This window comes from Pinus tabuliformis, chromosome 2_2, assembly GCF_031772625.1.
Source record: "Pinus tabuliformis cultivar Carrire ecotype Pingquan chromosome 2_2, CPIR1, whole genome shotgun sequence".
Lineage (NCBI taxonomy): Eukaryota > Viridiplantae > Streptophyta > Pinopsida > Pinales > Pinaceae > Pinus > Pinus tabuliformis.
This window is the reverse complement of record NC_142300.1, coordinates 993,498,948-993,514,675: the sequence shown is the minus strand read 5'-3', so window position 1 is coordinate 993,514,675 and position 15,728 is coordinate 993,498,948. Positions and strand designations below refer to the sequence as shown.

General features: G+C 33.0%; 1 protein-coding gene across 1 annotated transcript; it reads left to right on the top strand.

Moving 5' to 3' along the window:
- Positions 1 to 12,546: 12,546 nt before the first annotated feature.
- Positions 12,547 to 15,513, top strand: LOC149196669 (uncharacterized). The gene is made up of 2 exons (XM_089403773.1): positions 12,547 to 14,664; positions 14,869 to 15,513. The coding sequence occupies exons 1-2, from the start codon at positions 12,790 to 12,792 to the stop codon at positions 15,322 to 15,324; spliced, it is 2,331 nt and encodes a 776-aa protein (XP_089259899.1). The 5' UTR covers positions 12,547 to 12,789; the 3' UTR covers positions 15,325 to 15,513.
- The last annotated feature ends 215 nt before the right edge of the window (positions 15,514 to 15,728 follow it).

The window sequence follows — 15,728 nt, the reverse complement described above, 5'->3', positions numbered from 1 at the left end:
ATCATCTTCAGCAGTTTCGTAGCGCGCTACGAAACTGCTGTGTTATTCCAAAAAACACAGTTTCAACCAAAATTTTGCCATTTTGAGCCTTTTGCTATTTAAACATTCTTTCAACTACTCCAAGGCCTTTCAAAACTGAATGGAAATGTATGATTCTTCAAGAAAGATTATACCAAGCAAAACCATCAAAATTTGAAACATAGCCTTACTTGAAGTGAGATTTCTTTAAGGAGATTCTTTCAGCTGACTTAACTGTATCTTTAAGTCTTCAATTTGTTTCTTCATGACCTTGATCCCAAATCTGAGGTTTGTATTGACCTTTCTGATAAATTGAGCTTCCTTTATTGCAGGAACAGTCCAGCTACGGAATTGAACACTAAAATCAACCACCTCGGGAATTTGAAATGTTTGGTCCTCCCACCGAGCTTGCATTTGGTTAAAATAAGCCTCCTTAACTGCAAATTTCCTGGCAGCTTTCTTCAGTCTAGCAATTTCAAAGTTGGCCAATTCCAATCTCCTTTTCAAGTCTTCCACACTATCTTCTTCTTGAATGGCAACTGTTTTGCCTTTATCCTTTCTTTCATGAGGCCGTGTCACCTCCCCTGTTTCATCTGCTCTTGGCAGTACCTCCTGTACTTGTTTAAACTTCCTCGTTATGGGTCTCCTGGGCTTAAAAACAAATTGATCAACTTGATCATCAAACTTGAGTTTTTTTTAGGCTTTGACTCTCTTAGCCTTGTATTTTCCTGACTCTATCAAATCTGCTTGAACTAGTGGAGACTCTTCAATGTCAATGGCTTGCAATAAGTCATTTAAGTCTCCCTTTGAAACAGGGCTTATTTCAATAATCACTGACTTACCTTTTTCTTTAGCCACCTAGCTCCTAGTCCTTCTTCTTTGAACTCCTTCACCTGTGCTTGATTCATGTGCAGTTTCTTTGACCTAAGTTTTCTCTTTAAGGGACTGTTGGGGTGTATCCTGGATAGTCAGTGGCCTGGTGGATTCTCTTACTTGTTTCCTTGCCTTTAACTTTGAAAACCTCTTGGATCTTGTTTCTGCCTGATGACCAGTTGTTGTTGGAAGATCTTTTGCAGCTTGAGGGCTGAGACCGGTCTTGTTCTTGAAACCAGACATGAATATGAATGTGTGCCAGTCCCTACCAACCCTCTGGAGTTCATGCAAAACAATCAACTTAACCAAACCATGGTGGAATAATGAAGTCTCACAGGCTTCTTTCCTTAGCTGCACCTTGTCACACATTTTGCTTAAGCTGCGGAATAAGTAAAAAGGTAGATCAATAGATGTCTTTCCTGTGAAATGCAACAGAAGTTTAAAATGGTATGAATACACCTTATTATATCTCCCTTCACAGGTAAGGTACTTCTGTGTACAAGTAAGCAAATTGGCATATGATTCTTTGACATAACTTCTAGGAACAGACTTGTTTAAATCTAAGTTAATGAACTCCTGCTTTAGAAATTCTTTGCATGGGGTCATATCAAATTTGAAATTCTTGAACCAACTTTCTTGCCCTCTTGGAATCTTCGTAACTGTGGATATTATGTCTGGTGAGACCTGCAATTCCAGCATACCAACCTTTGAGTTTAGTCCTGTGAAATTCAGGGCAAATTCCTTGGTGACTTGTGCATGACCTCCCTGGAGTTTCTTGCAAAAATTCCAACAAATGCATGCTCGACTTCTCTGTTCTTCAAGGTTATGTCTAAACCTTCAGGTTCGTTTCTCAAACATCTGCCTGATCTGTGGTCTTTTCTTTCTGTCGATCCCTCCATGAAGGTTTGAAACACTGTCACTGCTCAAACTTCAATCTCTGCCTTGCTTGAATGGCTGCCTCGCTTGATAACAATGTATTCAAATTGAAAACTTGCAGGCTTGTTCCTCATGCAACGAATACAATCATCATTAAGACTGTGAATACCTGGCTTTTCTTGGAACTTGTAATCCGTGTGTACCAATGTACCTAGCGGCTGTAATGATGGAGATAAGCGGTTGGACATGATATGTGGAGTGCATAAACTGACAATGAATGACGCAACTATAACTTAACTTGACAGATTTGACAGTTAGGAAAGATTCGTTGCGGAATGCACGAATCTCTGATTTCGTAGCGCAATCAGTGTAAATTTTGAATTATATGCTACGAAATCACCTAAAACATATCGCTCTGCGAAATCACTTAAAACATGTTGTGCTGCGAAACTGCTAAAAAGGATTTATGCGCTGCGAAAACACTTCAAACTGGTTACATGCACTATGAAATCACCTAAAGGGCTTTGTGGCACATAGTAACTTTTAAACAAAACTGACACATGGCTATGAGACCGGTGATGAATGAGAATGACCAGTGATGAATGAGAATGCATATTTGACTCAAGACCTCGAAGACTTAGACTCTAAGGAAAACAAAGATCAAACTTAGACTAGCACCGACCCTTATCATCAAACTAGTATGAGAAATTTTGGCATTAGAATTCTTAAATGATAACAATAACATTAACAACTCTCTATATTCCTCAATAATTTACAAAGATTAAACATCTTTGTATCATCTTACTTGCCTACTATTAATTTTTATTTATATTTAAAATACTTTAAAGGAAAATTTATATTACTTTTAAAATATTAAATATATAAATAATTAATTCAAATAATTAATAGTAATAAATAATAAACAATCATTTAAAAAGATATAATAAATAAGAGTTTTAACATTTATATAATTAAATTTTTACCTGAACTATTTTTATAACTCGGTGTTTAGACATAAATATTAATTAGCTCTTCCAAAAAAAAACTAACGTGAAGAAATTGATATCACTAGTAAAAGTAAGACCGAGTTCCAATACGCAGTGAATCAAATCTCTAAAAAAAATATTAATTAAATAAATCTAAAAAATTTAAAACCATTGATATAAAAATCCTAAACTTTAGACATTAATATCACAAGTCAATGTAAACCAAATTCCAAACCCGCAGTGAATCAAATCAATTGGAGGCCGGTACAATCCACAGAAGTTAAGTCGATTCTCCTCCCATAAAGAACGTGGACTCCCATAATGAAACCCCGTTGAAGATGACAACCGACCTTTCGACGATGGAGTGGTGGGGCCGAGCCACACATTTGAAGGGGAGTTGTTTAATAAAGCGGAGTAAGGTGGAGTAAGGTTGAGGAATTGTTTGGACGGTTAAAAGTGGTTGGAATTTAGGCAAAAAAATTTTGTAGAGGCAATGTTTGAATCGTGTTTTTGATGGTGGAAATGGATTCAGCACCATCAAAAACATGTAAGACACCTAAAATTTTGAAATTTAACAACTATAACTTGAATTTACAAATATCTTTGCCAAATTTTCTCTAAATATAACCAGAATTTCCATAACTTTCCCGATAACTCTTACTACGCACTTGGAAAATAAGTGTACAATTTAAAAGTGCTGAAAAAAAGTAAGTGTACCATTTAGATAATATTTTGAAGGTAAAAATTTGCAGAAAGAAGGTTTGAGTCGAGTTTTTATCGTTAAAATGGATTCAAGACGATGGTGGTGGGGCCGGGCCCCACACATGAAAGGTAAGTGTACGAAATTTTTAGATAATATTTTTAAATGAGATTGAAGAGAACCCCTAAACATTCTTCCAAAGTTTTTCCGGGCGCCGAAGACCAGCAGCCACCATATTGTCGTAATACACACAGAAAAAAACAGAAAATCCGCATCGCTTAGATGAGAAAATGGAGTTTTCAAGATATCTTAGTTGATTCAAGATACGTCAGAAAATGAAGTTTCTTTGTCCACCTATTCAATAAAAGAATACTATTAACTTATTTAATAATTTCCTCGCGCCCTTTTCGCATCTAGTGGAAGACCATCATGTTGTCGTAATGCACACGAGAAAACACAAAATCTGCATCTGTGAGTCTACCTATACATAAGAAAATCACATTAACGATCTTTTCGAGATTAATTAATGATGATCTTTTAATACGAATTTTGATAAAAAGTATTGGTTGGACAAGAGCGTACTAGCATTCAGCACAGTCTCTTTTAAACATTCAGGTCAATATCACCTAAACGTTAGTGGGGCCGGGGCACTACGAAATTTTCGGATAATATTTTTGATATTAATTTTATTTTAGATAATATTCTTGAAGATAAAAATTTTTATCTTTAAAATGGATTCAAGACGATGGATTGGTGGGGCCGGGGCAGTACGAAATTTTCGGATAATATTTTTGAATGGTAAAAAATTGCAGTAAGAAGGTTTGAATTGAGTTTTTATCGTTAAAATAGACATTTAAAATAACGAAATTTGACCATAATTTTCCTAATAAATTTGAACACGGAATAGAATACGACAAACAGAATCCGCAAAATCAATCTCCTTTATTACGGCGAGGTACTGTCTGCCATAAAATTCCTGTTGGAGATGACAAGCGACCTTTCGACGAAGGTGTGGTGGGTTGGGCCGGGCCACACAGATAAAAGGAATCTTCTATCTTGTTTTTGAAACTTTGCCTTTGAACCTTGCCTACCAATTTCCTTTCCTCACCTCTATGATTGCCGTTGGATCCCTTTATTTGTTTTGTTTATCCTCCGGTTTTTAAATGAAATTTGTTTTTTTAAATCAAGAAGGTGTTTTTAGTATAAAGGTGTTTTTTTTTATCTAGAGAATTCAACTCTTAATTTCTCAATAACAAAAGTATTATTAGATAAAAAAATTAACTATTAATTTTTCAATAGCAAAAAACTATTAGATTAAATCAATTGAATTAAATTATACATTTTACTTATCAAAAAATATTATTTTTAATTTTTTTTTCAATTAATTATATAAATTTCAATAAAAATTATTTAAATTTTACAATATTTCTAAACTATTTATTATTAACTTTATTATTTATTATTTTTAAATTCAAGATATTATTTAATTACTTAAAAACATATTAACGTTATTTAATTTTCATTTCCGAACTCCTCAAAACCTTAATTTTTCCAATAAAAACATAACATGCGGTTGTCATTCAAAGAAATGTATATGAACACAAGTACATTTTTTCCTATATTTAAATTTGACAATGGGTAAAGAGCACATATCATGGGATTTGATTTGTAAAATATTCTAATAGAAGATTAATTTTATTATTAAATTAATATTGTATGATTTATGATTAGTGTTTCTATCCATATTTATATGTATAAAATTGTTGATAAGTTTATTTATTTTTCAATAATTTGTATAAGTGTTTAACCACTTGTATTGATATAGTTGGTTGTGGAGAAAAGCTAAATCATTCCTATGATTTTTCTAAAATTTTTGTATTCTTTTAAGAGGTGGGGCTCATTGTCTTATACTGGTCTATTCTTGTAGAAAATGAAAAAGTGTTAAGTTTAGTGTATGGTGTTTAATATTTGCCAGTAACGTGATGTTGATTTATAATTTTATATAAAAAAATGAAAAGTGTTAAGTTTAGTGTATGGTGTTTAATATTTGCAAGTAATGTGATGTTGAAATGAAATATACTAAAAAAATTACACGTTTTGTTAGCGATTTTGAGCTGTTGTTAGATGCTCATCTTTAATATTGTCTATATGTTAAGTTGTAGACCTCATTTTATTCCTGAGATTAGCAAAGTTTTTAAAACCAGGTGAAGCCAACCCATCCATTTATATATGTAATTTAAAAATATAATTAAGATTTTTAATTTTACAATATTTTGATTGTGTTTATAAATTTTTATTTTTTTGTATTTTTATATAACATTTAAATAATATTTAAAAATATAATTTTTGTTTTTTTTTTTCAAAAAAAATAGAAGAAAAAATGCTTTTCATTTTTTAAGATAAGATTTTTTAATTAAATAATATAAAGAAATATTATTCATTTTGCATGAATAATTATTGGGTAAAATAGCAGGTAACTTTCTTCAAATTACATAAAATTGTTTAAAACATTATTTTGGAGGTTTTTTTAAAGAGATTTTTAAAGTAATATAATTTTTTTTTTATAAAATAATTTTTGGAATAATGTAATATAAATTAATATTATTAATGTTAGTTTTATATATATATATATATATGGAATAATGTAATATAAATTAATATTATTAATGTTAGTTTTATATATATATATATATATATATATATATATATATATATATATATATATATATATATATATATATATATGGGGTATCTTTGCTTGGAAGTTGAGTAGGGTTTAAACATTTATGTAGAAATTTTAAGATTTAAGCTTCATCTCTTATTTCATATTGAAAAATAATGTCATCACTTACATATTTTGGGTGATTCCATGATCGTTATTATTTGGTTTAATAATATTCAAAAATGCCACAAACACACACTGGTTTTTATTTTAGAAGATGTTATGATGGAATGATAATTGGAAAATAGATTCAATTTGTATTAAGAATATTGTACATATAAATATAATTTTGAAATAGTTGGATTCACTTTCAAGGGTTTCTTGGACCTTAGTAATTGACTACATAATGCACCACAACCCTAACAGATTAGGTGTCCAACATTCCCCCCTTCATCCGAAGGGGTGTATATGAGATTCTAAGAAGAGAGCTAAAATGCAAAAATGTATGACATCCAATGGTTGAATGTGCTCCCTGAAATGGTGGTTTAAGGAAAAACCACAAACCAAAAGGTGGATGGACTCAAAGTCTTAATCAGTGGTGGTTTAAGGCCGACCACCAACTCTTGAACTAAAGCACAAAGTAGTTTGTGGAACAACTCCAAATTTGGCTAGAAGTTGAAGTCTTCGAGAGAGAAAGTGTTCCTAGTGTCCTAAAAAGGGAGACCTTCATCTTGGAAAAGGGAGGTCTCAACCTGTAGAAAGAAGAGAAGAACCTCAACCTGAAAAGGGAGGTCTACACTTGTGGTGGTTTAAGGAACACCACTAGCTAAAGGCATGCTCATGGGGCATTACTCTGTCTCTAGCTACAACTCTGAATATTGTTATGGTTGTCTGTGGACGTATGCTCAAGTAGCAGGTTCAGGTTGTGGCTCGGACTCACTTGATAAATATTCGAATGATGAATCTTTGAAGTTTATAATTGGCCATTAGGTTCTCCTGTCCTAAAAAGGGAGACCTTCATCTTGGAAAAGGGAGGTCTCAACCTGTAGAAAGAAAAGAAGAACCTTAACCTAAAAAGGGAGATCTTAACTTGTGGTGGTTTAAGGAAGGCCACCAACTAAAGGCATCCTCATGGGGTATTACTCTGTCTCTAGCTACAACTCTGAATTTGGTTATGGTTGTTTGTGGATGTATGCTCATGTAGCAGGTTCAGGTTGTGGCTCCGACTCACTTGATAAATATTCGAATGATGAATCTTCGAAGTTGCTAATTGGCCATCAATTCCTCCTCCATCAAATGCAAGGTGAGAAGATGAAGAAACCTTCACCGCAATACTAATCAATACTCGAGAAAAAATTATTTGGTATGACTGTTATATCTTCTTAGTTGTTGAAGACCATTGCTAAGAAGTGATCCGTCCAAGGTGAATCTTCATTCTTGCAGGAGTTTTGTTTCTGTAACATCTGTTTGAATTATGAGTGTGCTTACCACAATACTCATAAGGATGAAGATCAAAACATTGATATTTCACATGGCCAACTCGATCATAATGTTGGCATTTGATAATCTGTGACTAATATGCAACAACAGCAAGCGAAGTTGGATCTTCTTGAAGGAATCCAACGTTGTGAAACTAGATGGGCTTCAAATATTATGGAATCTGAAATACATGTCCAAGTGTGTGAATCCTAAATAATAGATGCATGTCCAAGCCTGTGAATTCTAATTAATACAAACATGGATCCTAAATAATATAAACATGTTCAAGTCTTTGAATGCTAAATAATATAGAGATGCCCAAGTCAATGAATCATAAATAATAGACATGTCCACGTCTGTTGTTTTTTTCTACTATTTAATATTATAAATATTATGTGAGTTATTGTGTTATTTGTTAGTGGGACATGCTAGTTGATTCCAGTTCTAATTTATTGTTTACTTGAAATATTTTTTCACCGAGTTGATTTTATTATTAATGTTTCTTTCAATATTTATAATTTAAAATATTGATATTTAATATTTTTTTAAATTGATATTAAATGTGGTAACTTTGGAATTATGAAGTGAGGAATATTTTGTTAACAAGTGTATTTTAGGTAATTGAGAGGATTTAATAATAACCTCTTCACCCATATTCAAGTTTAATTGATATAATTTTGTATATATAGTTATTTAGATATGTATATTATTCTAAAATATGTTGCACTATATACCTTTTCCTTGGAAAAAAAAAAACCCAAAAAAAAGGCCTATTTATTTTTAAGTAATTTATGTAATTGATGAGTGTGTGGTCACTTGTATTGATATTGTTGATCGTGGAGAAAGTTCAAATCACTCACAAAATTTGTCTAAGAATTTTGTATTTTTCGAATCTCTAAGAATTTCGTAATTTTCGAAGTGGTACACTTCAAAGTGGTGATGTTGGTCCATTCATTTTAACAGTTTAATAAACAAAATGAAAAATTCACTAAGTTGAAAGCATGGTATTAAATATTTTCTAATGACTTAATGGTCAATTTGAATACACTACCAAACACGAACTACGAGTTTTGTCAAACATATTTTGATGTACTATGAAATATTCTTTTTGATGTACTATGAAATATTCTAATTCGATGTTGGCATTTAATATTGTCATGTGTTGAGTTGTATTACAATTGCAGTCTATAGCCTCCTTTGATTTGTAAGGTTAAGAGAGTTTCTAAAACCTGACATCTCGACCAAGTGAAGAAAAACCATTTATTTATATATGTCATTTAAAAAATATATAAAATTATAATTATAATTAAGATTTTTTAATTCTAAATATTAAAAAATATTATGATTATAAATTTTTGTTTTATATATTTATATGATATTTAAGAAATATAATTTCCGTTTTTTATTTTGAATATAAATTATGGTCTTTTTCTTTTATTTAAAACAAAAAGAATAGAAGAGTGAATGTGATCTAAAATGATCATAAACTAAAACTGATGTAGAAGTGATTAGCCTTTATGATTTGAATGTTAACCGAAAAGTGCAGAAATTGAGGAACATGCACCAAAGTAGTTGAACAACATGAAGTGAACATGCACCAAATTCATAAAAGCAAGACAATAGAAGCAAATGGGTCCACTACCATCATAATTTCACAATGAGTAACAATCAATAGAAGTTGTTTAGATTGGTATGGACGAAGAATCTACCAACCAAGGATATCATTGGAAGAAAGCCAAAAAGGAATTTAAGATTACAGTGGAAGTTAAAGAAAGAGATGACAAGAAAAATAACACTACTAAGATAGTAAGGCAAAATAGTGATACTAAGAATAGAAGAGAAAGTACGTAAAAATGACACTTTCCCAACAAAAGGCATCATGGAATAAGAAACCAAAGGCATTTCCAAGGAAAGCACAAGAAGGTACCAAAGAAAGTAGAGTCTAATAAAGAACCATGAAAGTAATACCTTCGAAAGGTAAGGGTAGAAAACCAAGCTCCGAGGAATGAACTATATAAGACTAAGTAAAGCCTAATAAAGAAGCAACAATAGAACTAAACTAAAAGAGAATAAAGAGAAGAAAAAGACATAAGATGAAGCAAATATGGCAAAAGGAGTTCCCACATAACAAGTTCCAACAAAAGAAGATCTAGAAACCAACATAGTGCTAACAGTAGAATCTAAGAAGGTAGCAACAAAGTTAGCAGTCACCTTAAAGTAAGAAAAGTCCAAGGTAGAGGACTTCAATCTCACAACAAAAAATTTCAACTAGCAAGGTCTAAGGATAAACCCTCCACCAGGGTTCCATTGTCATTGTGATCCACCCTAGCAGAATGGCACAAGTTTTAAAGGGATAAGGTAAGGTGAAGTCTGCAACAATTTTTCCAGATTCGTTACCCCTATACTAGCACTTAAGCCAAATAAACTCAAACCTATGTAGTACATTCCCTTAGTGGATATTATATATACTAGCTGGATTATTTATGGCTCAAATAATTCGTTGGTGGAGGAGATTAACAAGAAATTGATTATAATGTTAAGTTATTAACTTACACAACATGCACCCTCGCACCTCAATAAACGAGCCATGGAAGTTTCATGCACTTTACCTCTTTCCAACATAGAAACAACTGAATGACAACCTAGAGCAATATACCAGTAATCCCAATGGATAAAATGTGAGAACGTTGCATTTACCATTTCGAGCAAAGAAAAAGGCATAATTAATTGTATTTCTAATTCTAATTGATCTTATCTTACATGCTTACAATTAAATTAAATTAAAATTAATTCTAACTAATCCTAAAATTCTAATCCTTAATTTTAATTATAATTAATTTATATAATTATTTTTTTTTAGAATTTTAAATGTCATTTAAGTTTTGAAATCAATATAATCTATATTTTTTTAAATGTGGCTTAATAAATGGGTAAATTTAATTTGTTTGATTTTATTTTACTTTTTAGTTAATATATAAGATATTCTTGTTTAAATAACAGATAAGATATACTTCTTTCAAATTCTAGAATGAAGTAAAAAATTAAAATAACGTAATTTTATAAATATAATATTTTATAGTTAACAATTTTCTTAATTAAGTGAAATTATATTTTTCAATAAAATTTTAATTTAATTTAGAAAAAAAATCATTTTAAAAGAAGTAAATTTATATTATTATTATTATTATTATTATTTAATTTGCACATATTAATTGTAACCATCATAAAATTATAAAATGCACGAATTGACGCGAAGAAAGATGATGAATAAGCATTTTGTACAACTTATTTCGATTTATATGAAATAGGCACAAGATGGCAAGAGAACCTATACAGGGAAGAGATGGTGGGGTAGTCTAATTGTATAATATTTTTTTTTTAAATTGTCAAATTTTAATGGAAAAAAAATTAAGTATCCATTAATTTTAATAATGATTGATTCTGTTAGAAGCTCCTAAAACATCATTCCATAATTTAAAAAATATCATTTCATGATAAACATTATATATCCCTTAAAAATATCATAATGATGTTGTACAAATTATTCATAATCTCAACGAACAAGGATCAAATTATAAAATATTTTGTATAAACTACTTACCCATAAAGATCTATGCATATTTATTCATGCTTAAAACCATAACGAGTAAGTACAAATATTACAAGTATATCTACAACTATGACAAAAACCATGTATATTTTTTTCAATAAATAACTTATCAAATACATAGATCTTTATTCATGCTTGAAACCATAATGAGTAAGTAAGAATATTACAAGTATATCAACAACCATGACGAAAACCATATATAGTTTTTTCAATGAATAGCTTATCAAATAATGTTTGGAATGGGCCGATAATGGTTTAAAAATTTTAGATTTTTTTTTCTTTCCCATATATTTTAGATTTTTTTCAAATATAAAAAATAATTTTTGTTTAAAATTAAAATTAAAATTAAAATTATTACAATAATATATTTAGATTTTTTTCAAATATATACTTTTATATATATATATATATTCACAATCCCATCTGATTTATTTTTTAGATAGTGTGAATTTGTGGAGGATCTTTGTGTTGAAAAAATCCTTTAATTTTTATAAACGCCTGCGCTTTAGGGTTAATATATAATAATATATTAAAATTATTATATTTATTGGAACTAAATATTTCAGATTTTAAGTTAATATATACATTAAAGCATGTATTTTAAATAAAGCAAAATAAAATATTATAACTAATTATAATTAAATCAAAATATTTAAAATAATTTTCATCAATTTAAAATTAAACAAAGCTCTAAATTATTATATCACTAACCCTTTCTATCATTAAATTCATTAAACTCCAAAACTCTAAAATATTATTACCACTAACCTTTTCTATCCTTAAACTCCAATTAAAGGAAAAAATATATATACGCTGAAACACCCCGCCACCACTTTCTCTGCTTCTGGTATCTATTACATGCCAGTGACTATGACACTTTCTAAAATTATTAGCAAACTCACAATGACGTCTTTAACCGGTTAAAAAAACTGTATTTAACCAGTAAAAAAAAGGTGAAAACGGGTATACGTGCGACAATTTTAAAGCCTGGGCCAGGCTACAGAGATAAAAGGAATCGGTGGGAAAATCTTTCGTTAACTTTATTTAAATTTTCTCATTGATCAAGCGACATTTCGACGAGGTTATGGTGGGCCGGGCACACAGATAAAACGAATGGGTAGGAAATTTTTTCCATAACTTTGTTGAATTTTTTCCACTGAGAGCTCAACCTTGGAAGCACGCTACTCCGAAAGTCAACTTTCCCTTGGAGAAGTCAATACACACATTTCTTTGTAATTGCCTTGCAATTTCCTTCCGTCAACTATGTAATTGCCTCTCGGATCTCGCTATACATTTCTTTGCCATTGCCTTGCAATTTCTTTCCGTCAGCTCTGTAATTGCGTGCTTCTCCGCGGGCTTTACATAACAGTAGTTCTCTCTTTACAACTCAGGAGCAAGGCATTGACGTGGTTTTTTTGTTCTTTACAATTTATAATCCAAAATTTGAAAGTTGTTACCTGAATTTATAATGCCGAAATTTCCATAATTTTGAAGGCAAAAAACAGTCGGGTTAGGCTACGGCACAGTCGGGTTAGACTACGGCATAAATATTAGCACAAATTCCTGTTCTGTGTTTCGCGATATTATGGAGAATCCCACAGCCGGTCATAGGATTGTACCTGTTACAGAAACACAGGTACTTCTGGATGTCATGCTCAGAGACAAAATGGCATTCCCAGAGAATAAAATAACTTGGTTTGCGTTTAAGCTTGCCTCTCTGGAGAAGGTAGCCAGCGGGCTCGGAAAGTTGGCCTTCCTCTGGGCCACCGCCGTCGTCCTCGGAGGATTTGCACCTAATTTAAAATCGGTGGACTTCTGGTGTGTCACTATAATATTGTTCACAGAAGGTGTTCGGATCTTCTGCCGAAGCCAAGAGGTGGTGTGGCACCATGAGAACACGCTAAAATCCATGGAAACTCTCAGCGAGCAAGCTAGACGGGTAGTTAGCGGCTTCTATAATACCTGCTACTCCATCTCAAGTAAGACCTTCAGATGCTGGAGCTCAGAAAACAGTGAAGAAGATTCTGATGATGATGATTCTCAGAAGAGAAGTTGTTCAATGTCAATGGTCAGTTTTCTCTACTGGCTGCAATTGTTGTCCGCTTCGACAATCGTGGGTTTGTCTCTCTATCGGCTACTAAGGCATAACTACATCGTAGGTTCAACAGGTAAGCATACCATGAATCTGAAATCGGCCGTCATAATTTTGTACGCCATGTCTCTGGCCGAAGCGTTTCTGTTTCTGTTGGAGAAGACCTACTGGAAGATCAGTGCGAAGAAATTGCTGGAGGAGGTGAACAATGCTTATGGCTTCAACTTCGACAAGCCTGAGCTCCACACTGTCAGACGTTTTCTGTATGATACATATTCGCGGTGCGTCAAAGGTAACATTTTCGACGCTTCGAAGATGGAATTTGTGTCATACAGCGTGGAGTTGCTTCAGTCCAGCAGCGCGGACGGGCAGCTGACAGGTGCTCGAGTATTGTCCGCGCTTGCGAGAAATGAGCAATTTGCAGAAAGAACTTTGAGGGCAATCGGAACCATGAAAGATGTTGTGGAGAGGCTAATCGACATGCTGAATTTCAAGAACGTGGACGAGAAGGAGATTCGAAAAGCGGCTGCAGAGATCATCTCCAAATTGGTGGAGAACAAACGGCATTGCGTTCGCGTGACGGCCATTACTGGGTTGATGGAATCCGTAGCCACTCTGCTGTACTCAAACGACTCAAATGAAGGAGGCTTTGTTTCGCTGGGGCTGACCATAGTGAAAAAGCTGGCAGAAGAGCGCTCCAACCGCCATAAAATCAACAGCAGCAGAGGGCTAATTCCTAAAATTATCTCACTCACAGACTTAGAACCCAGCGACCTCCAATTCGAACCCAACGCCTTCCAACTGGAAATCGAGAGGGATAAGAAGATCCCCTTCGCAAACGAGGTGGAAGAGCTCGCTCTGCAGATCGTCAAAACTCTGACAAGCACTACAGGTTCGACTGGGAAGGACCTAAGGAAAAGGATCTTGAGGATTGTCTTCGCCATAAGCAATCTCAGAAACGTTCTTCAGTGCACAGAAAGAGATGATCTGCGAATCCTGGTGATCGAGACGTTAACAAATCTTGCTCACGAACAAAAGGGCCGTGAAAGCATTGGCCGTACCGGCGGAATTCTGCGTAAGCTCTTCTCTTTGTTTCTCATGGAGAGAATTAATAATAATGATGAAAAGGAGAAACTTGTGAGGACAGCAGGAGAAGCCCTGGGTCTTCTTTCGCTGGAGTCGGAGCCTAACTGTAAAAAAATGATGAGCATTAAGGTGGACCGTCACCCGAATTTAATGGCAAGCCTCATCTCCATGCTGGACGACGCCGTTAAGGGTATTCATGCAGCAAGAATTCTTCGAAATCTGCTTGAATACGCAGATGCAAATTACGTTAAACCGACTGAAATCACTGCACTGGCAGAGCAGGTAGAAGATTGTATTCAAATCTCAGCCTTTCTTTTGAAAATTAAAGTCTTGCTTTGCAGTATGATCTGAAATAATTTCATTTAATCATTGAGTACACCGGCTTATTCTTATAGGATTGAGACCAGATTAACTTATTCTTATAGGATTGGCTTATTCTTATAGTACACAGGTTAACTTAACTTCTTTGTGATGCGTTGTGATCAGATTCTGAAGTTTGTGAGGAAAGAACATTCATGCAACCATAAGCATAAGCGGGTGGCCATAGGATTGAGGGAGAAGCATTCATGCGAGTATCAGGAAGCAGCCATAGGATTGGCTGCACGGTTTATGACCAAATGGGATTTCGCTCATGAGTTCCGAGAATTGATGTTGTTGAAACTGGTGAAGGTTTTTGAGAGTCACCCATATCCATCGAAGATGGTTCCCAATGTGAGGAGGTACAGCATCGAGGTCCTGATAGGTGTTTTGAACAGGGACAAAGGTGCATTAGAGCAGAAACCAGAATTGGTGAATGAATTAGAGAAAGCCTTGCAAGGAGTGATGGAAACGACGTCGGACTGGGAATACTACAGCGCCTTCTCGGGCAGTAAGGGGTTGAGCAGGCACACCATCCCCATTCTATCCCTCGCACACCATGCCATGGAATTGCTTCCTAAGTAAATATATGTTATCCTAAATAAAATACAGACATGTCCAAGTCTGTGAATCCTAAATAATACAGATATGTCCAACTCTGTCTTGCACATGTCTGTGTTTTCTATTGTTTAAGATTATAAATATTGTGAGTTGTTCAACTCTGTGTTGCAAGGCCTTGTTTTCCGGTGTTTAATATTATAAATATTGTGTGAATTATTGGGTTATTTGTTAGTGGGATGTTTCCAGTTGTAATTTATTGTTTATTTGAAAATGAATTGCAAAGTCTAAAGTATTTAATATTTTTTAAAATTATATTAAAAGGGGTAACTTTGTAATGTGAAGTAAAGAATATCGGAAGAGTCTAAGATCTAGCATTTAATATCTTTTTAAATTCATATTAGAAGTAATAATAGCTATGTAATGAATAT

What these genes read in the sequence shown, in the direction of transcription:
- LOC149196669 (XM_089403773.1), top strand. Translation starts at nt 12,790, where the DNA reads ATGGAGAATCCCACAGCCGGTCATAGGATTGTACCTGTTACAGAAACA. An exon ending in TCACTGCACTGGCAGAGCAG is followed by an intron (nt 14,665 to 14,868) that starts GTAGAAGATTGT and finishes CGTTGTGATCAG; the next exon opens with ATTCTGAAGTTTGTGAGGAA.